Source organism: Eschscholzia californica, unplaced genomic scaffold (assembly GCF_041429995.1).
Source record: "Eschscholzia californica isolate CP2 unplaced genomic scaffold, dmEscCali1.0.p SCAF_5, whole genome shotgun sequence".
In the NCBI taxonomy this organism is placed as follows: Eukaryota; Viridiplantae; Streptophyta; class Magnoliopsida; order Ranunculales; family Papaveraceae; genus Eschscholzia; species Eschscholzia californica.
The window spans coordinates 13,910,226-13,931,715 of NW_028238472.1; the positions used below are offsets into that span (position 1 = coordinate 13,910,226).

General features: G+C 35.5%; 3 protein-coding genes and 1 non-coding gene across 5 annotated transcripts; 1 reads left to right on the top strand and 3 right to left on the bottom strand.

The window, feature by feature from the left end:
- Nucleotides 1–1,042: 1,042 nt before the first annotated feature.
- LOC147537255 (Transducin/WD40 repeat-like superfamily protein) lies at nucleotides 1,043–4,184 on the bottom strand. The gene is made up of 5 exons (XM_086643617.1): nucleotides 3,423–4,184; nucleotides 3,073–3,142; nucleotides 2,026–2,263; nucleotides 1,479–1,552; nucleotides 1,043–1,383 (listed from the first exon to the last, which is right to left on the bottom strand). The coding sequence occupies exons 1-5, from the start codon at nucleotides 4,055–4,057 to the stop codon at nucleotides 1,330–1,332; spliced, it is 1,071 nt and encodes a 356-aa protein (XP_086499743.1). The 5' UTR covers nucleotides 4,058–4,184; the 3' UTR covers nucleotides 1,043–1,329.
- On the top strand, nucleotides 4,182–4,262 carry TRNAL-AAG (transfer RNA leucine (anticodon AAG)). Its single transcript has one exon. It is a non-coding gene; the product is annotated as a tRNA-Leu (tRNA).
- A 941-nt stretch (nucleotides 4,263–5,203) lies between these two features.
- LOC147537257 (nudix hydrolase 3-like) lies at nucleotides 5,204–14,764 on the bottom strand. 2 transcript variants are annotated; one of them, XR_015225231.1, is made up of 21 exons: nucleotides 14,493–14,759; nucleotides 13,554–13,733; nucleotides 12,740–12,817; nucleotides 12,405–12,501; nucleotides 11,931–12,058; nucleotides 11,737–11,818; nucleotides 11,281–11,367; nucleotides 11,075–11,181; nucleotides 9,118–9,289; nucleotides 8,519–8,751; nucleotides 8,338–8,419; nucleotides 8,094–8,159; nucleotides 7,745–7,822; nucleotides 7,572–7,667; nucleotides 6,889–6,995; nucleotides 6,625–6,793; nucleotides 6,434–6,507; nucleotides 6,067–6,161; nucleotides 5,900–5,990; nucleotides 5,676–5,822; nucleotides 5,204–5,439 (listed from the first exon to the last, which is right to left on the bottom strand). XR_015225231.1 is itself a non-coding variant. In XM_086640544.1 (21 exons), exons 1-21 carry the CDS (start codon nucleotides 14,588–14,590, stop codon nucleotides 5,374–5,376), a joined length of 2,343 nt encoding a protein of 780 aa, XP_086496670.1. In that variant the 5' UTR covers nucleotides 14,591–14,764; the 3' UTR covers nucleotides 5,204–5,373. The 2 variants fall into 2 exon arrangements, 1 of the variants encoding a protein (XP_086496670.1); XM_086640544.1 differs by having other exon boundaries at nucleotides 6,434–6,517; nucleotides 14,493–14,764.
- Nucleotides 14,765–16,202: 1,438 nt separating this feature from the next.
- On the bottom strand, nucleotides 16,203–21,237 carry LOC147537258 (E3 ubiquitin-protein ligase RSL1-like). Its single transcript, XM_086642751.1, has 4 exons — nucleotides 21,145–21,237; nucleotides 17,440–17,578; nucleotides 16,908–17,307; nucleotides 16,203–16,414 (listed from the first exon to the last, which is right to left on the bottom strand). Exons 1-4 carry the CDS (start codon nucleotides 21,235–21,237, stop codon nucleotides 16,312–16,314), a joined length of 735 nt encoding a protein of 244 aa, XP_086498877.1. The 3' UTR covers nucleotides 16,203–16,311.
- Between the last annotated feature and the right edge of the window lie 253 nt (nucleotides 21,238–21,490).

Consider the following 21,490-nt stretch of genomic DNA (forward strand, 5'->3'; position numbering starts at 1 on the left):
AAAAGAAATTATGTGTTGTGTAATAGAAATTATGTGTAATTTACTGAACAAGATCCAAATACATTTGATAAATTACGTTGTATACTTGACTAATGATGGTTTATTCGTCATAAATAATACATAATTTACATATTTGTTTCATAATTTGTATTCGATTTGAATTTATGTATGAGTAAAAACGAAAACAAATGCTGCTTTAATGTTCCCAGAATAATATACTATTTCCAAAACTGAAAGTTAAGTGAGAGAAAGTGATATATATGTTTTGTATATTAACCCCCAAATCACGTTAAATTGATCCTAGATTGATTCAGATAATAGGAAAGAGAAAATTTGATTTCCAAATCTGTTTAGAGGAGAGAGAAATTATGATTTGTTTCTATCTTTTTTTTTCTAATAAATCTCCATATTTTTGGCTAATAAATCTCCATATTAAATCTGTAAAGAAGAGAGAGAAAATTGAAGGTAGATTAAACCGTTTGAAATTTTTGTGCGGCCCCACAGATTAAAATCCCGTGGAAAACGATTAGGACATGGAAGAAATTATGTAATATATATTAAGGGTTTTTAGTCCCAAGAGCAAAAGGACTAAAAATCTATTTTTGGGGAAGATTTGACCCTAAACCCTTTTTGAACATTATTTTGGGCCATATACCCACGGACCCATTTTTGTAAACACCTAGTTATTTTGAAAGTATATAACGACTTCATTTCTATTGGATTATATATTAAAAATGATTTGTCCGACAAATGAAATATCCAAAGAACGACACACTAGACGTCCCTCTTGAAATATCTCTATTTAAATGTAGACACCCAATTTTTGTGACCAGTAATTCTACTTGACAAAATGTAATTATCAGGAATAGCAATCCCAAATTGTAATCCTTTGAAATTACATTTCTTTCCCGCCAACAGTTAAAGTGGTTTCTTCCTAAATTACTCTTCTCTCTTATCTCTTCTTTCACTTTCTTGTGTTTCCATGTTTTCTGGCGAAGTTGGAATTTCATCTTGGCACTTCGATCCAGCAATAGAAAAGATAAGATAGTTCAACAACTTCTTTTCAAATTAAACTTCAAATTTTCACAATATTTCTACTGGTTAACTGCCATACTTCAATCAACTACAAAAAGGTAAACTCAACACCTCAAATAGATATACTTTGAACTGTTTCTTTGATTATGAAAACTCTGCCAACGACCGTAAACCTATAATGCTTTCTTGCTCCTCTTGTAATAATCTGCTGCTGCTCTGAGACTAAAGAGGGAACAATGAAGATAGGTTTTGGCAAGACTTCAATATCTGTGCTCCAATTTCTAATTTTGAGGCTCACGACCTTGATATAAATGCTACCGATTCCCATTCCAAGCTACAAACTACATCCTGTTATAGCATTGCAAAATATTATCGAGCTTAACTACCATTTGAGAGAGTGAGAGGGTAAACCAAGGTTATGCAAATTTAGAATTCAAACTTACAGATGGATTTTGTAGATCAATGTCAAAGTTGTTGATTGCACACGGTTCTGCTAAAACATGAATAGGTTCTTCACCTGCAAATTCAAACATTTTACATTAAACGTGTTGTAAGAACCTTCTCGATAATCACCCAACTAAACAATTAAGATTCGGTAATTATGTGAGAGAACTTCAGGTCGATAACGTCAAGAGGCTTTACTTAATTGCTTAACAGGGCTATCACATATATTTTTCACACACACATATTATATATCCTAAAAACTAGTATTTACACTAATGACTAACATATGCATGTAAGAATGGGAGATATGAAAGTTAAGTTAACGAAGGTTAAACGAAGTAACCTAATCAGCTTGTTTGCAATAAAAAAAGGTAACCTGTTGATTTCTGGCCATTGACAATTTGGCACTATTTTAAGATTTTTATCCTTCATATTATAGATGCTTCAATCGAGATAGTTATGAATTATACGCATTGGCCAAGAAATATTAAGGACTTCTTTTTTAAGACCAGAACACTATAGAAAATGCAGATTAAAACCCGATACCTTGTTCAACAGACGCAAGAACCCCATCTTCTGAACATATCATAACAGGAAGAACCCGTGAAGATGAAGAGTGGTTAGTGTTTGGAGACTGCATGAAACAGTCATATTGGACTTCCCAAATCTCACTCTCAGCGGGTGGATTGACTGTTCCATCCTGTAGTCCAATCCCGGACAGAATTATCGGTTGTTGTTGCCATCGCAGGTCCCAGGCAAATATAGTCCCTGACGAGCCTCCAGCCTGAAATAAGATAGATAAATGTCATCTTGGTAGGAACTTTTTTACTTAATATCACAATTAATCCACTGATATATTGTGCATCCCCCCTGGAAGAGTAAAATATCTAATATATCGTACTTATATCGTGCATCTACCCTAGCCTGTGCCGATACAAGCTACTAAGTTAGAAGCAGATTAGTTATGTTCGCAAGTTAATTGCAAGTATGGTCTGGCTTGGACTACCCTGAGCCGAATTTGGAACTAAACTAAGCCCCAACTCCTACGAGTTGAAACTTCTCGCTAGAGCATATCCAAACTTGAAAACCAGCTCATGAAGAAGAGAAAAATCGAATCTTTCTTTCTCTTATCCTCTTCCTTTCTTTTTCTATTTCTCTCTCTTCGAAATAACCCGCTGATACAATATACAAAAAAGAACTAAAATACGCCAGAGTTTTCCACCGATTAACTCAGGAGAGAATCTAAAGCCTGGAACGAGTCCTGGGCCAAACTAAGTTTATGAACACAGTTACGTAATCACAATAGAACCCTATATTGTATGAATGTATAACAAGATAACAGTTCAGTTTGAAACCCATATACGGCTAGAAATACTAGAAGTGCACCAGTATACATGATAATAGAAGGGAACCTCAACCAGTATTTTCCCTAAGAGTTCCGTCAAAGTGGAGGTTCTAGTCCTATAAGAGATCCAATGTAATGAAGATATCTGTAATTTCCACATTAACACATCTATATCCTAATTGAAGTTTGTACCCACTAGTTATTGAAACTATTGCAAGTTAATCAGAGAGATGGAGAAGCCATATTACCACACAAACATGCTTTCGTGAAGGATGGATATCGATAGAGTGTACAATTCCAGACGTATTTCCATGATCCCTGAAACATTCCAACTGTCAGAAACTTCGAAATAGAAATCGAAATTAAACAAAATATGAAGGAATTAATTATCTTTTGGAAGTACCAAACCACACATACATTATATATAGCAAGTACATTTACTGAAAGAGCTTGTGAAAATTTTCCCAAGTTTGTAAAAGATGGAATTGTTTACTGATCATTAAACCCTAAACCCTATATATACCAATTGTCATCAAATGAACAAAGATCAAAAGTTCAGTAATTGGAATGAAGAGTGAGAAAGAAATGTTTATATTACCAATTACTCTTGAACTGAGAAACTACTCCACCTGGTTTTCTCTGATCCCACCATTGAAGACTAAACCCTAATCCTCCAGTAACAAACTCAGAAGGTGAAGCCCATTTAGCTGCTGTATAAGAAACAAGTCCTTGACTATCATAAACTCTTCTATAGTTTAACCTAGAATCTCCAACATTAACCAAATTAACTCTCCCATCTTCCCCAACAGTAACACATTCAGACCCATTAGACAACAAATCAATTCCTGAAATGGGTCCAATATGAAAACCCTTTTCAGAAATTGAAAGTTGAGATTCAAGAGAGACTTTAACTGGGTTAGCAAATAAGAAATGAAGAGACCCATCAAATGTTGATGCAGAAATTAGGGTTTTAGCAGGATTTTGAGATACCCTTAGAGAAGAAATTCTAGAGGAAGAAGTCCATGAAGATTGGAGTTGAAGATTAGGTTTGTTTGAGAGATTAAGAGAGTGGATTTCAATTGAAGAAGAATTAGAATCAGGGTCGTGAAGTGCTAGAGAGAGATATCTATCAAATGCTGAAAGAGGAGGTATCCATCTAATGGCATCAATATATTTTGATTGTGGGAATCTGTGGATTTGCAAATTGTCTGTAATCTCCATTTCCACAGCCATTATTATGAAAAGAAGAAAGGGTTTTTGGAGATGGAAGAGAAAGTTGTGAACTTCAGTGTTTTACAAACTTTAACGACTGGTTCTTCGATTATTATAATTGAGTTAGGGTTTAGTTAGCAATTGAGTTGAGATGGCCGAGTTGGTCTAAGGCGCCAGATTAAGGTTCTGGTCCGAAAGGGCGTGGGTTCAAATCCCACTCTCAACAAAATTGCTTTTTTTTTTTCATTCTTTTTGTGTTCTAGTTTCATTTTTCTTGGTCTTCCTTGGGCTACCCATGCAGTGACCACGACGATCGACGCGCCATAGTGTTGCAAGCCGTTCCGTAAACCTCACCAACCATTCCTTGACGGGAGTCTCATACAAAAATCGATCACCTCTCCTCAGTCCTCACAGAACCTAGGCCCTTGTAGATGGCTTCGAAGTGTGCGCAAGCAAGTTGGTTTTTTCACGCACATGGTGTTTGTCGGGATCCTCTCACCTTAATCCATTCATGGGTGTCACTAATCAAGCGATGATTGGATTACTAATTGTTTTTAACATTTTTTATGTTGTAGCGAGGCTTTAGCAGATATTTGTGCGACACTTGTGAAATTTTCTACGGTGCTTTTGGGAACAGTGAGAATGATACTTTTGCAAGTCTTATACCATAACTTCAACTTACGCTTACGCTTTGTTAAAATTTCCATTAACAATCGACCAATTAATGATTGCCAAAAGTCATAGAAAGTGGCACCATAAACGTCAACCAAAGCGCAAGCGAATAAATTTGTCACCGGAATTACTGATAGTTCCCAAAATGCGTTACCATAACGTTTGCAACAGCACCTCTAGAAGTGCCTGCAACACTGCCGCCAAAGTTACCTAATATATTTTTGCCTACTGCGTCTGCAGAGAGTGTTGCGAGAAGTGCCTAAAACGGTAACAGATAATGGCACAAGATCCTCATGAGCTAAATGACCTAGGTGATGTCTAAATCAGAAGAAACATGACATGTAAGTATGGTGCCAGAGTCTAGCAGCCAACAGACCGACTCGACATCAAGAACTTCAAAATATCATTCTGTATTCTTAAGGGCGAATTATGGTCGATACAAAATTCATTTCTATCTTCCTACCATTCCGAATCATGGACAGACAAGAAAATGTATTTCCAAGATATTATCCGATTAGGCTATATTTCATTCAAGATCACAAATTCATTGGCCTCTTCATCCTAGCATGTAAGCAGGAAACAAAAATTACATATTCCATAGCCGAATCCATCTCTGGTACAGCGAAGACTTCAGTTTACTAGAGAAAGAAGTAAACAAGGTGACATCAAGTGCGGTTTTTAGACATTATCTTGTCAGCAGTATCGAAAATGGGTGCAATATCCACAGGTACCTGGAATCAGAATGCCGACATAAGTACATGAATCTAGGGCTAATAAAGATAGAGAAAATAAGAAAGGAAAAGATTCCAGACCGGCTCGTTAAGAATTCTAGTGTAACTAATAATCGTTATTAAAATGAACAGAAATTATGTGACAATATTCAATTTCTATTCGATTGACCTTGTAAAAGGCTAGTACAACAACTATGGAGTAGGACTAGCCGACCATGATTGAGAACAGATGTTACCTGAATCCTTTCGAGTTTATCGATAGCAGTTTTGAGAGTATCCGTCATTTTACCATACGTCTGAAGAAGTGAACTAGCTGCAGCTTTATCACCTTTGGCCTGAATTGTTAGTATCTCCCTACTTAGGCTCTCGACAGCCTCTTCAACCTATAAAACAATTTACGGGTGTTTTGGAATTCACTTCAGACTTACAGAAGATCTACAACACGTAAGAACAGCTGTACCTTGGTGAAATCAACTGAAAACATCCCATTTGTGTGTAGAACAAAGGCTCCTTTCTCGAATAACCAGTTGAATTGTACAGCTTGTCCTTTTCTGATTTCATTAAGAATTGTCAGTTTCAGATTTAAAGCTAATTGGTGCAGTAAACTTGATGAAAGAAACTAGTTACCCATGGGCCTCTTCTAATCCGAAACGTATTGATCGGAAGCAACCCGCTAGAAATGAAACGTACATAGACTTTTTCAAGCTCTTTGGAAGCAACTCCTGTGAAACAAGTTGACGAAACGAATCAAAATGACATTATTGCGTATTTACATAGTTACATCATATAAAATGACATTAACCTAGAATAGTATCAAAACGATTCTGTGAAGTAAACCAATATTTAGCCACTGAAGTGACTTGACTGCAAGTACCCTAAAAGTGTGAGTATCTGTACCCGACACGACAAAACTACTAAATGGAGTATCCTTGTGATACAAGTGTATAGTAACTTTCTTACACTTGAGTAGTTAACGGGATTAAATTTCACGGACCTGGTTGATGAGAAATTTTAGTGCCCAAAGGCCGACGATATCTGCTTTTGCTTCTTCCAAGGATGAGTGGAGTTCTTGAAGTTCCTTTATCATATGATCAAGGGAGTCAAATCATAACTCTATTTAATGATACAAACAAGATAGGAGCAACTAAAATGTTGAGGGAGAAACAAATAATAGGTTATCCTCACCAGTCTCACTGTGGACTTCTGACCATTTGGAAGTGTTATAGTATGAGGTCCAATCCCATGGCAACACTCATGACAAATTGTATGAGTGAAGAAAGAATCAAAATCGACAAGTTTCATTTGCTCGTGGGTTATACATACTGCAGCAATAGGTTGAAGAATATGCTTGAACCTAGTAAGGACAAACAACTCGTAGAGATTAGTTTCCATAGTCAATTGCTGAATCGATCTAGTAAAAGGGGGCACAAGAGAAAGAAGAAGAACTACTTGGCCTCTGAGACATTCTTAAGCATGACCATCGACGTTCCACGTTCATTTACTATACGTTCATCATTTGGCAAATTGAAAGCAACAATCTGTGGGCCCCTCACATCCTGACACCACAGTCCAATTTATCAACATCAAATATTACAATGTACATGTTTTACCTTCAGAGAAAAACCTATGGAACGTGGGTATCAGTATAGGTATCCGAATGAGACACCGATACAGGATTTCAGGTATGACAACCCAAAATGGAGATACAACCGTACACGTTCTTTTTCCCTTAGTTATTAGATCCTAATTTTGTTTATTAATACTTGTAGTATATTACTTTTTGGACCAACCACTTTTACAATATCAGGAATCATTTAACCTAGAGTGGTATTTTATGGATCTAACAAAATTTATGCAGGTCAGCACTAGATGCACATACGAAATCTCCGATTTATGGCCATTGAGATTAGTTACAGAGTTAGAAACCTAGAAGTTTCTCTAAGATGGGTCATAAGGATAATAGGCCTAAATAGAGATGATTATTTTCGTATTCGACTCGGTGAAAAATGTTAAAAAGGAATATATGTCACATAGGTGGAAACTAAGTTATCTATAAAATTTTAAAGTTCCGATGGGTTGTGTGTCCCGGTCCTCATCTAAAATTATTTTGGGTATGATAAATCGAAACTAACCCCTGAATTGTAAAGAAGCCGAATTACACGAATAGGAGCAGCAACCACATCCTTTGATTTGTATATATCATCTAATGGAAGATTTTGTTCCAAAACCTGTTCAAATTCTTTCATGTCAGATGAACTATACGTACAAAATCATGGAAAGTGGATTCAAATGAAGTTATATATACCTGCAATTGATCACCAAAGAGTTTAAGTTGAGCAGTTGATTCATCATCTCGAATTCCAATGAATGTTTCAAAAGTAGCCTACCAAAACATCGTAAAAATAATAAATTCAAAACTAGATTAAGACGATATTACGATCATAGATATGTTTAATCATCTTCATTAGAATTCCGCAAGCAAAATTATGTGAAGCAAAAGAAAATAGCAAATTAGCATCAAAATATTCACTTCAAAATGGGTTTCTAACATCATCTTCAAAATGGGTTTTCGTTTGAATCATCATATTGAACAGAAAGGAGTAAAAGTAGTTGATCCTCATTTAGAAAGATAGGAATTCGTACGTAAGCTATACCTTATATCCAAAAAGTGCATCTTCATATGTTTCATAAGGCCCAATAGTAACATCCAATTTGGAGTCCTATACGAAATCAAACGAACAAAAAATCAGTTATGAGATGACATAATAATCAGTAAGTAATGGAAATACCGAATGAAGAAGACAATTATATCTACGAATTGATATTCATTGTTCGCTTTCACGTATTAGCTTGCATCCGAAAACTAAGAAGATTCACATGAATACGAAATATTCTCACCAACTCCATCCAAGCTATGTCAGACTCGTAATAGTCATTCGAAAGAAAAGCATCAGATTTGGTTTTCAGCAACCTCTTCAAACTGTAAAGACAGTAGATTGTTAGGTTCCACAAAATCCACATAATTAAGTATATTATATCTTTTATAACTTAATCTTAAAGTTCTTTCTGAAAACCTAACCTGGGACAATCCGTCAAATCCCCTGCTTTATGTAGCAATTCAGAAGCTTTTGTAAGAAATGGTTTGTACTCTTCAGAAAATGGTACAATATAAAGATCATGGTTAGACCCAAGAACCTCATCACTACTATCACTTGCATTTTCAGACAATGATTGCCTCTTAATAATAGTGAAGAACCCAGTTGCAGCTTCTTGTTGATCATCACTTAAATTGCTCTTCCATAATTCAAATTCCTGTGACAAAATACAAACATATATAGTGAGAGAATAGTTCATGTCGACCACGGGTACTCTCCACTCAACACTAAAATATCTAGGGTCTCTCCACGCATTGTCAATTGGTTTTGTCTTGGACACCCACAAACGTAATATGTCATCAGAGCTAGGCAAAGAGGTTCAATAGGCACATGTGCTTCACGTCAGCCATCAAAAACAAATGTGCTGAGCTCGAAGAACCCCACAACTGAGGGGGCATGTTAGAATAGTCTCACATAGACCAATGGATGGGCGAGTGAGAATAGTCCCACGTGGACCAAAGAAAGTCTCATAACCAACAATATAATATGTGGGACCTACACAAGTAAAGTTTTCCACGTTTACCTTTTTACCCATATCTGGAGGGTAAAAATTTGCACCAGGGGGTTTTTGAACTGGGAATGAAGCTTTATACTCAATACCCTTCCACCCAGGTACATGTTTTGTTGAGTTCAAAACCAACTTAATTGCAGAATCTGCAGTTGTCAAAAATGCCTCATTCTCATCAAGGGAAGACCTATCAAAAGAATATTGGGCATTTTTAAGAGAAGTTCAAATAAACTTTCATGAGTAGCTTAAGATAACAGAGGCCAGGTTGCCAAACTTCCTTGGTTCTATCAAGAGAACTCGTTTCTTGGGGAGTTTTTTCGGGCATGGCCAAATTAGTATACATTTATATAAATGAATAGACATTAATCATGTAGTTTTTGATATAGTTGCCTGATAATTTAAATACTTAAATAAATAGACATTAAATTTAGGGTTATTTGAACTCACCCCTTGGAAATAACGCACTTGTACTTACCCCCTTTTTCATTGATAGTTCGGCACGCCCTTGCGTTGTTAAATTCCGTCAATTATCAGTTAAGCTTTGAACTATGTGACCAAAATACCCTTTATAGGGTTATTTGGACTTACCATCCTAGAAACAGTGTGCTGCTTTTAGAGTCAGTCAATAAGCTGTTTAAATCGCACACGATGCTCACATGCTCGACACAAATGATTGATTAGCGATCATGCACGAGTCACATAAGCTCTATTGCTTTAGAAATTTCCAACTTTCAATTTTATCCCTCCTCATCGTCCTAAAATGACAAATTTTCCTTTGTTAAAAATATCCTTCCACTCGGTGTCCATGTTCTTCTTCCTTCTTCAATTTTTCATTCTAAGCTTTATAGAAAGAAAAAGAAGAGTTAATCTTATTTTTGTTTTTATCAAGATTTAGAAGGAGATAGTGTGTCTCCTTATTGTTCTTAGTGATTTAGAGATAAAAAGTTTTAGTTTGTGTGAGAGGACGAAAGAGAAATGAGTTTTCTCTCAAAAGGCATGAGAGATCTACAAAACTGGAGAAGTATCTTAACTTGATTATCACTATAATCTTGTCCAAAATTTAGAACAGAATCCATTGAATCTTGCTTGTTAGTGAGTGAATACTGAAAGCTTCCTTTAGAAATAAAAAGAAATGGTTAGGTTAGAATGAAGAAAATTAGGAAAAACAATCTACTAAATAGTGTTACTTCCATGGATATGCATTGGTGAAGCTGAAAACATTGGAGCTAGCAGTATCATCCAGAAGAAAAGAGTAACGTTTTTAATGTTTTTTAGTTTTCTATTTTTTGTTGTTCTTCTACATTGACTTAGTAATTGAAGGAAAATATTTCGTTTCTTCGTGTCCATGGAAATGTGGAGGACAAGAAGATGCATCAGAAAGCAATGATGAATTCTATTCTTTAACGGCTGCCTTATGTTTATAAAATTCTTCATCAAATTGATGATCATTATCAAATTTATGGCAGTGATTAAGATAAGTCGGTTGAGAGATTTCGTTGTTCAATCTTGACTATGCAAATTTTTTTTTCTTGTGACCATCGGATGGGAAGAGGGGTAAAATTAATATTTCCAAATTTTTGAAGTAATTGAGGTAATATAACCCGCACGTGATGTTAATTCACTATTTGCGTAGAGCATGTGAGTCGGATACGGGATTTAAACGACCTACAGGTCGACTCTAACAACGGAAGTGGGTACTTCAATTAATCATTATTTCATGGGGTACCCTAAAAAGGGTATTTGGTCACATATTACAAAATTTAACTGATATTTGACGGAACCTGGCAGTTGAAGGGGGTTAGTTCAATTACCAACTAAAAAAGGGGGTAAGTCCAATTACGCATTATTTCTAGGGGTTCAGTTCAAATAACCCTTAAATTTAAGTGTACCGAACAAATAAGACTAATTGCTTGAACTAAAACAAGATATACAAGTAAACTTATTGAAATAAATCTGAAAATGGAAGAAGTACCAAGGACTCTTATTGATCGAATAATATAGCCATTTCAACTTGTCCAAGTTAGATATATTAGACTGTTCCTTCAGAAAATCTCGTAGTGTTGAATTGTTGTACCAAACCTACAAGATACCAAAAGAATCGCAATCTACATTTACACTGGCATTTATTAAATATGGTTTCAAGTTTGAACTTGTAAGTTTAGTTTAATAGAGAAAAACCTGTAAATGGAATATTTCGTCAATGATCCTTGCAGCTTGAATAAGGAGGACAAGAACTTCTCTATCAGCATCAGTAAGACCAGTTAACTGCACTTCAAGAAAAAGGTGACCAGAAATGAGGGAGATTTCCCTATGAATGCATATTAGAAGATGAAAAACTTAATGCTATACAAACTCAACAAGTTGATATAGCATTGCCATTCACATTGAAGCTGGAACTATCTGGGTTCGAAAAAAAAAGATCTCATGAATAGTTATATGTGTATTGGTATCTGATAGCGGTTATCTGCGGGATATGGTGAATTCGGAAGCGCATACAAGATTATCCAAAAGTCTGCAGTCAGCACAAGTATCCGACAAGGTAAAGATGTTAAAAGTTCCATAATAGGTTGAAATAATACTACAGAGCATTTCAAGACAATAATGATTTCATATTGCATTAAACTGGATATTCACCTCTGCACCGAGTGAAATTGGAGCATATCGATCAAGTTGCTTTTGTAGAGAGAGGAGACGTGTGGCTGTGTTGTTCTTATACCTTAACAAAATTTGCATAAGAAATGGTAAGCATAGCGCAGAGCTTATCAAGTGAGAAAAAATAACCATCCGGAAAAGAGGAACATGATGCCAAAAGAGTGATTCTACTCTACCTTTTCGAAAGAATGTCGAATAATGGAGAATATTCACTAGAATATGGGACATATCCAGGTTCTTTTTGTGCAAGTAGGTTTTTATATTCCTCCCAAGGAATATACTTAACAGCAGAAACTTCTGTTTCCTACAAATACATGAGAATATTTCGAGTCATTTGGGTCTTAATGGTAAATGAGATGAAAGCAATCAATGTGAGAAGTGGTAAGTGTAAATGAAAAATCTCATGATTGTAATTCGCCGAATAAAATTCCTACAATTTTCACATATTGAAGTCAACTTCAAGAAGGGAACACAAGAATTTGTATAAACCTAAAAGACACTATAAGATGATAATACTCCTACAACCTAAACATAATACTTTAATACTTTCGAGTGTAATACCAACCAAGCATGGAGAATACTAAATACAGTTTCATCATCGCTATCACTTTAATGTACACATTAGATTATAATCGAAGTAGAACTCTCACCTGCAAAGTGAAGGCCTCCAATGGAATTGGGTCTCGGATTGTCACAAGATATACATCTTCAAATCCATTGTTAATAAATTTTCCATCGTCTAGAACACTGCATTGACGATTTTAAATAGAAATTGTTTAAGTAAACGAAATAAAGTTTAAAACTTATGTTATAATACTGCATTCCAAAGAGCATGATAAAAGAGGTAAGAGTTTTGGCAAATCTAGTAAGCAAAGTAAACAGAACATGGGAAGTTAATATAAGAGTCACTATAGAACATAATTACTCAAATAAGTACATAACTGAACCTAAATAAACTTGGCCGATAAAAAAGTGTAACACGAACAGTCTCTGAAGGTAACTAAATATCAATTCAAACGCATCCTTCGGAAGGGTTACACCTAGCTCTTCATGAAGCTCCTTCCTGAGAAGGCGAAGAAAAGAATGAGTTAATGAAGCATCATATGCCAAATGAAATCAACTGACATGCATATAGGGGGGAATGGGGAACAAGTGTTTCATTCAAAATTGTAAATTAAATTGTAAAATACATAGTAAGAGGTCAAACTAACTCAATAAGTCATTAAATTATCAATGCTGTTATCTCGTTCTTATAATATATTTTCTCATTTAAACAAGACGTTCTCAAAGTCGAGTGTTGTGGGCAACAACATCTGGACTCTGTACTAGAAATGCATCAAGCGCTCTATTTTCTGCTACGAAAGAGGGGGCTCGTCACTTCTTCTCCAATTTATCAAGCAAATCAGACCCTAATTCCTTATCATTTTCATTTCTTTTCTCTTCTATTTTTACATCTATAAACCATAAATCGATATTACAATTTACTTCACACCCTCACCTAGGTAGCCATGTTATAACTTAATCAAAGATAAGAAATTACGTTTCAGACAAATAAAAAAATCCATGTTACATTTCACCTCCTTCATAAATAATAGATTATGCAGCACCGAATCTCACCAAACCTTTAATGGATGCTATTATTCATCTACTATTAAATCCATGCATCTGGCCCATTATTTGAAATAACATGAAATGACTAGTGCACCTAATCCAAACAAGTCAAACTCTGACGAGTCGAGTAACAATCAGGGAAAAATACTACCCCAGCGTGCAATTTATGGTTTCCGATAGATAAATACCTAGCTGTCATAAGAGAAGAATCTCCGGCAGTAATATGGCCAGCACAAGATATATCCCACATGCTTGGACGAGAACCTTTGGTGTCAACGCCGCGCTGAAGAAGCAACTCTTGAGTACTCTCAGCAAAAATCCAAACATGAACAGCTCGATGATAATCACCATCTCTATGTACTTGTGACCTAAATTATTAACAAAGTACATCAAACTAAGTAAAAAAGTAAAAAACATAAATGAAATCAAAGAAACACACAAGTCTAAACACATTGGAAATGGGTACTCCAACAACCAAGAATATAACGTCTAGATCTTCTCCACTCATAGTCAATTGGTTTTGAGTCAGATGACCACAAACTTAACAATTTCTATCTATATATGGTAGAAAAAAACCATGTATTTACTTCACCAAATTCATCAAACAGATACTCTATCCTAACAGATGTTTATGATTCGATCGAATGGAAGAATATTGTTATGATGAAACCCTACAAATTTCAAAGAATTATATTTCGAAATATTTCCGTTGACATGACCGAAATCTTCCATTTTCACGCCTACTGAAATTTCCATCGAAACTGAAATTTAACTAAGTTTCACTCAATAATGCCTTGTCAGAACCGAAATATTTCTATTTCAATGCCTATCCAAATTTCGAAATTTTCACTCAAAGCGAAATTTCATTCCTTGCAAATTTTTAGGATTTTTGCACCCCTGTAAGAAAGCAAAATGCAAATACTTTCTGAAAATTTCCTCTATGATATTCAAATTACTAAATTATAACAATAACCCAAGTTCATATTTTAGTTGCTTTACTGTTTTAAACCCAAACACTAAACCTCATAAAATAGACATCTACAATTCTAAATTCCATTAGCAAAGGGTCTGTTAATTTTGAGAGGAATGTACACAAATCAGATAAAAAGAGAGAAGAAGAAGTTGACCTGGGTTTAGTGATTCCTGTTTTTTGACCAGTTTCAGTGAGAACATCCAAAAGTTCTTCTGTTATTGCTTCTTCTTCTTCATGGTTAACTTCAGCCATGACTATCCCAGTTCTCCCAACCAATAGAAGAATCAATGCCAGTGATTATTGATCTTGCCATTCAAAAGACAAAATGGAACTAACAACCCAATAAAGAAATTATTATTTTTTGGATAAAGTAACCTAATAATGGATCAAGGTGACTGATTGACTCTATTGTTTATAGCCTAGGGTAGACTTCAGCCATGACTTCAACTTACTAAAAACATCATTGGGGCCTGCTAAAGCACCCGGTCAATCTGCTATAAGCAGGCGGCTCTATAAGCAGGCGGCCTAACAACTACTTTATCTATAGGCACTGGATAATCGGTAAGCCCCTCGCCTAAACCCCCCTTAATGCCCTATTGAACCAGACTCCGTTCGATTTTTTCTCTCACCGAAGAGTTTATAGCGTTTCAACTAACCCCCTAAAGGACCAGGCTCCATTTGATTTTCTCTCTCTAACCGGAGGGTTTATAGCGTTTCGACCTCTCTGACTCGTACTCGATCCCTCTCAATTCTGTCATAGATTCGACACATCTTGCTCTCATTGTCTCTGATGCACCTCCCATCACCTATTGTCCATTACTTGTCATACGTGAATTGGTTAGAAATTCTCTATCTAGATCCTGACCCGACACGTCAGTCCGCCAGGATTCGACCGGGACTAGTGTCGGACATCGCATCATAGATGATCTAATTATATGTGTTTATTAAAATTCTTGGGTCCACCACTGTCCGCCATGAATCCTTCTCAATATGTATTAAGGTTTTTTTTAATTGAGAAAACAAATTTATGTATAATGCAACAACCACCACTTCATACACCGCTACCACTAACAATTTTCTCTTTTTCTCTGGGTCATCTTTCTCCGAAATCATGAGGTTGAGGAACCTCCAAATCTCAGAAAGAGAACATCATCTTTTAAAGAGTGGAAGGCTCTTCTCAGGCAAATGGTTCCAACAGAGCCCATTCCTTTTGTAGGAACGATGAAGAGAGCTGGAGAAAGTCATCGACGGATGGTGACAACAACCACAATAACACGGTTGTTGTTGCGAAAGTACATAACGACAATTCTTGTACTCTCATTAATTCTATTTTGTATTCCTAAAGTTGTGTACTTATTTACATATAATTGTTATAATCAGGAAATTGGCTCGAAGACCTAGTGTTAAGTTTTTTTTTAGTTAAAAGACTAAGTTCGTAAATGCGTGAAAAATACTACACAATACAGTAATTTCCAAATCTATTGTCATGATTTTAACACGAGGACCTGCAGCTCTGGATCTTTTGCTCAATCCCCTCTTATGGTATCAATATCTTAATTCAATTAAAACTATCAAGCACATCCTTATAAATCTAAAGAGATTAAAGAAATAGTACTCTTCACATGTATATTGAAGAATCGTAAAATGAGAAATGCAATTTTATCGACAAAATAAGTTCCCCACGAGACAATTTTGGATAAGTAAACTCAACTCATTTGACACTCTCACAATGTTCATGAAGAAAGATGCCCATATAGAACAGTAAGGTTGCCGCCGATCTCTCTCTAACTCCTCTTGGTCTCTTTATAACTCCTATTGGTCTCTTTACCACTCTTAAGTTTTGAGATCTTTGAAGCTCCAAGACTTTAAAGTTTTAATAAAAAGGTCTGAACGAATAACAACTCCTTATTGGTCTCTCTACCACTCCTCTTTCTCTTACCCATCTCTCGATATGTCTCTCGGTACGTCTCTCGTTACGTCTCCTCTCTGCCTATCAATCTCTCCATAGCCGAGCAACTATGTCTATGTCTCGTATACCAAGGGGATCCACAGAGATAGCAAAACTGAAAGTTGCACCTGCACCGATAGAACAAGCATGTATACTGAATTATTATAGTCGATAACAATAACTACTTAATCAGTTGGCGGTGCATCTACTCATAAACCCAGATGGTCACAAAAGTAACTTCATCTTTATTGACTTGTGATATAGGATATAAAGTAAAGGTATGAATGAGTTTCATGCCCTTGGCGTGTGATCTTAAGAGTCTTTATATTGCCTTTAGGACTTAAAATGTCTTTGATAATAGTAATTATCGAACTTATTCAATCACTGTGCTTTTGGTAAACAAAAAAATTTGTTATTTATAATCGTATTGGCCGAGGTAATTAAACCAATATATAGAAGAAAATATACTCAAGTGATATGTCGCCACATCAGCGGAGGGATGGGGGAGGGACCAAAATGGAGGGATGAGTAGAATTTCTCGTATATCTTTCCACCCTAGAGCCTAGGAGCTAGAATCTTTAGATTAACTAAATAACATAGATAGAAGTAGAAGAGACAAACCTGCAAAATATATGGCTACAACCTGAAGTCTTCTCCACATAAAATTTACACATTGGGCATTTTTTCCATTGTTTCTTCTCTGCAAGTTTCTTAAACATCAACTCTTGATCTTCTTCCATATTATTGAGTTTTTTAAACTCATTGCAACTAAACTCTGAATGCCATGGAACCTTACACTTGATACAAAACATTCTTTCACAGTATGGGCATTTGGTCTCTTCAGTACTCATCACCTTGATCTTCTTTTCATCATCTATCAATATCATCGAAGAACAATCGTTAAATGGACAATAGACTTTATTTGAATCAAGAAACAAAGACTCGCATAAAGCGTCGGTCCAACGACTAAAAATTTTACTAGTAATGAGGTTTTGAAAAATATAGGCGGGTTCTAACTTGGCTTCACAATACAACTCTGGACATCTAATGAATATGGTATTTTGTTCAATACTTGTTGTTATATATTTGCTTATACAATCTAAACAAAACTTTGTTCATCGAAAAAAAAAATCTAAACAAAACTTATGAGAACAGTTCATAACCATATGTCCTTTGGCAACTTCCATGCAAATTCCACAAATGTCTTCTGAAGTTTGTTCATCTTTCTTCTCTGAAGAGGAAGGTGGTAATCCATTCTCTGGTTTATTTTGTTTAGGCTTTTTAGAAGATTTCTGCTTTTTGGAGAACAATAAATTGAAAACAAGTTTAGGGTTTTTTAAGAGACTACCCACTGATACTGTGATACATTATGAGTTTTAGCTCTGAATATGAGATTTCTCAACCCCATTATACCCTAATAAGATCCACCCTGAGCACTCTCTAGCTAGTACTTCGGATCTACATACATATTTATATAGGAAATATTATATGGTTAATTTCATTTTAGTCCCCAAACTATGACCAACTTGCATCGGAGCCCCTATATTTTGACCAAGAGTAGTTTTGCCACTTAACTGGTAGTATTTCTAGGGTTCAATTATAATAATTTGAACATTTCCAGATTTATCCTTTTTTTCTAATAATTCAAAAGGGAATAAAAAGAGAGTGTGGGAGAGTCAATGACCGTCTCTGATAGCCCTCTCCAACTGGCTGAAGAGAAAAATCTCTCTCTCCCTTCATCTTCAACAAAAGGGTAATCTCTATATATTATCTCTTCAGTAATGAACAAATAGTAAGGAAGAAGAGGAAATCTCTCTTTCTTTCGCTCACTCACCCTTCTTTTCTTTCCGAAAACATAGAGATCTCCATTTCTGATCAGAAACAAAGGGAGAGACAGTTCATATTCTCTTTCTCACTATACAAAAACAACATATAGAGAGGAGATATTCTCATGTTTCCTACTTACATCGGAGAGAGAGAGAGAGAGAGAGAGAGAGAGAGAGAGAGAGAGAGAGGGGGAGAGACATGAAGTTCACCAGTAAAGACTACAGTCTATGTAACGAATCTGTTCTAAGAAATCATTGGAAAGGAGAAAGCAAAGTGAAGAAAGAAAATATAGAGAATATAAAAGAAGGGAAAATTAAAAAAAAAATCTATATTTTGAAGTTGCCTAACAATCAGTTAGAGGGGGCAAAGGCAAATTTAGAAAAATAAATATATTGAAGTTCCCTAAGATCAAGTTGAGAGGGCCAAATTTGCTCTTAGATAAAATATAGGGGTCAAATTGAAGAGTTTATCACAAATCGAGGGCCAAAATAAAAATTAACTTTATTTATAGTTTGAATCAGTAGTTAAGAGTAAAGAGTGGCCTAATTGAACATCAAATATTGTTGAGGAAGAGACGGAAGATTTTTAGGGAATAGGCAGGAGAAATCCTTATCCACACAATTGATATTGAGATGACATATTATTCTCCTGATCTTTGGTATCTGATGACACAAGTTCTTTCTATGCCGTTTAATAAAGTCTGGGTCCGGCTAAAGGCCCCCCCCAAGTTGCTATTTGACCCATGAGAGGACATGGATAGCCAATCTCTGTCTTTTTTTTTTTTTAATGGATTACGTTTTACGTTAGTCATTACATGTATTGATACATCATTAAGATGGAATAAGTACGATAACTTTTCTCAACAAAAAAAAAAGTACAATAACTGACTTAAGTTCAATAATCATAGATTCCACCTCTTGTTGAAATCGAACCTGAGACTTTCAAGGTTTTTAAGTTTATGTCAACACTTTCAACCACTTGGACCACCAAGTGTTGACTCACGGATGGCCAATCTCCATCTACTACATTTCTATTTTCTTATTTCTTCTTTGTTCTCCCTTCTTCTATACCCAAAAAACAACAACTCATAAATATTCTAACGATGTTATGTATCTTACAAGACAAAATTTGATTCAAATTTTAATCGAATTGTGTTTAGAAGTGGGTGTAGTGCTTTTACTATCGTAGTTGGTGAAGGGAGGAGAGAATACACAAATTAGAAGAAAATTAGGAAATAAGGGGAAGGGGTAGTCGGGGACTCGGGCGCCTCCTCCAATTCTGTACGAGGCGTAAATATACACCTGGTGTGAATAGCAATTTTTTTGGGTGCCACACCGAACGGAAAATTTTGGGCTTAATTTCAATTTGGGACCTATACATGACATGTTGAAAAACTGACTGCTATCATCCATCAATCTAATTGGCCAGCGCTTTGGGGAAAGCGAAATAGTTTCGGGGTGTGAAATTTTAAAGGGAATATGCAAAATTTTGAAAATTTTCCGGAGACACATATTTTATGAAGAATATGTTTCAAAATAAAAAACCCACCACCTCACCTCACTGTCTCTCCACCTCACCTCTCTCTCTTCTCCGGCCAGGTCGTTGGTCGGAAAATTTCCGACCGGCGACCATGAAAAATAAAAATAAAAAAATTCACTCTCTCCCTTCGCCGGAGTTTCTAGAGAGAGAGTGAAATATTTTATTATTATTTTTTTCATGGTCGCCGCCCAGAAAATTTTCGGCCAGCGAACTTGTCGGAGGAGAGAGAGAGAGAGTGGTGGGGAAAGAGAATGTTAAGGATATTCATAAGTTAGTTAAAGCATAAGTTAGTTAGAGAAAGTAGTTAGAATTCTGTTATTGTTTGTTATGTAACAAACTAATCTCTCTTCTCACTTTCTCTCTCTCTCTCTCTAACTTCTATTTATACATATATCTCAATTGTAATTCAATAACAAGATAATAAGAGATTTCACATTATAATCTTCATCTTCTTCTTTCTAACATGGTATCAAGAGCCAATCAAGTAATTTCTTTTTCGATTTTCTTCTTCAATTTTTCTTCTTCTTCTTCGAAATTTCTTTAGTTTGATCCTTTATTTTCCTTTTAATTCCTATCTGTTTCAACTTTTTCTGCTTCAATTTCTCTTTCATGGCTACTTCTTCAAACACTTCTACTCCTCATTCTTCGACATCTTCTTCTTCTTCTTTTCATCTTCCTTCTCCTTCTACTGTTAATCAATTTGTTTCTAACAAATTATCATCCACAAATTTTATCTTCTGGAAGTCTCAATTTCTTCCATTATTACGTTCATATGATGTTCTTAGCATTGTTGATGGCACATCACCTTGTCCAGACAAATTCATCCACACTCATCCCTCTGATCCACCAATTCTCAATTCTGATTACACAAATTGGCATAAACAAGATCAAATGATCCTCAGCTGGCTTCTTTCCTCTCTCACTGAAGAGACTCATAGTCAAGTTCTTGATCTTACAACATCTCATGATGTCTGGTCTGAACTTGAAAGATCATATTCCTCTCACTCTAAAGCTCGGGTGTCAAATCTCAAGAATGATCTTCAAAATTTGAAGAAAGGTTCTGATTCTATTCAATCTTACTTCAATAAAGCTAAATCAATTGCTTTACAATTACGACAAGCCTCTAAACCAATTGATGATGATGATCTTTGTGATATAATTCTTCGAGGATTGACTTCTGATTTTGGTTCTTTTCGAGCAGCTTTCTCTCTTAAATCTAATTCTGTCTCTATCAATGAGTTACTTGGTCTTCTTCTCATTGAAGAAAATAGATTACAACATGAAAATTCCTTTAATCTTGCAAATTCATCCATTAATCTAGCTCATACATCTTCCTTTAGAGGTTTTCACAGAGGTAACAGAGAAGATGAGGTGGAGAGAGAGCGAGGTGAGGTGGAGGGTTTTTTATTTTTATTTTCCTCTAACAACTTACAAAATAAAATTGTCAAACAAAATTGACTAATTTTTTGCCAAGTCTTCACACCCCGGAAACTATTTTACTTTCCCCAAAGCGTTGGCCATCTAATTTAGCCTCGAGAAATGTGATTTTGTTACTCAAACTTACTTGAACCTTTATATTATTCATTCCTTTTTGAAGAAAATTCCATCCCTGTCCTTTCTCTTTCTTCCTCCGGTGAAAGTCGCCACAGATTGACTTTGTTAGTCAAATTTAATCGTCAATATTACTCATTCCTTTCAAAAAAAAATTCTCTTCGTCCTTCCTTTGTCTTCCTCGTAAGAAAGTCGTCAGCAGACACCGACTGATCATTTGCCAATGACTTTCAGTTGAAAAAAGAAAAACTGAGACTGATCATTTGCCAATGACTTCCAGTTGAAAA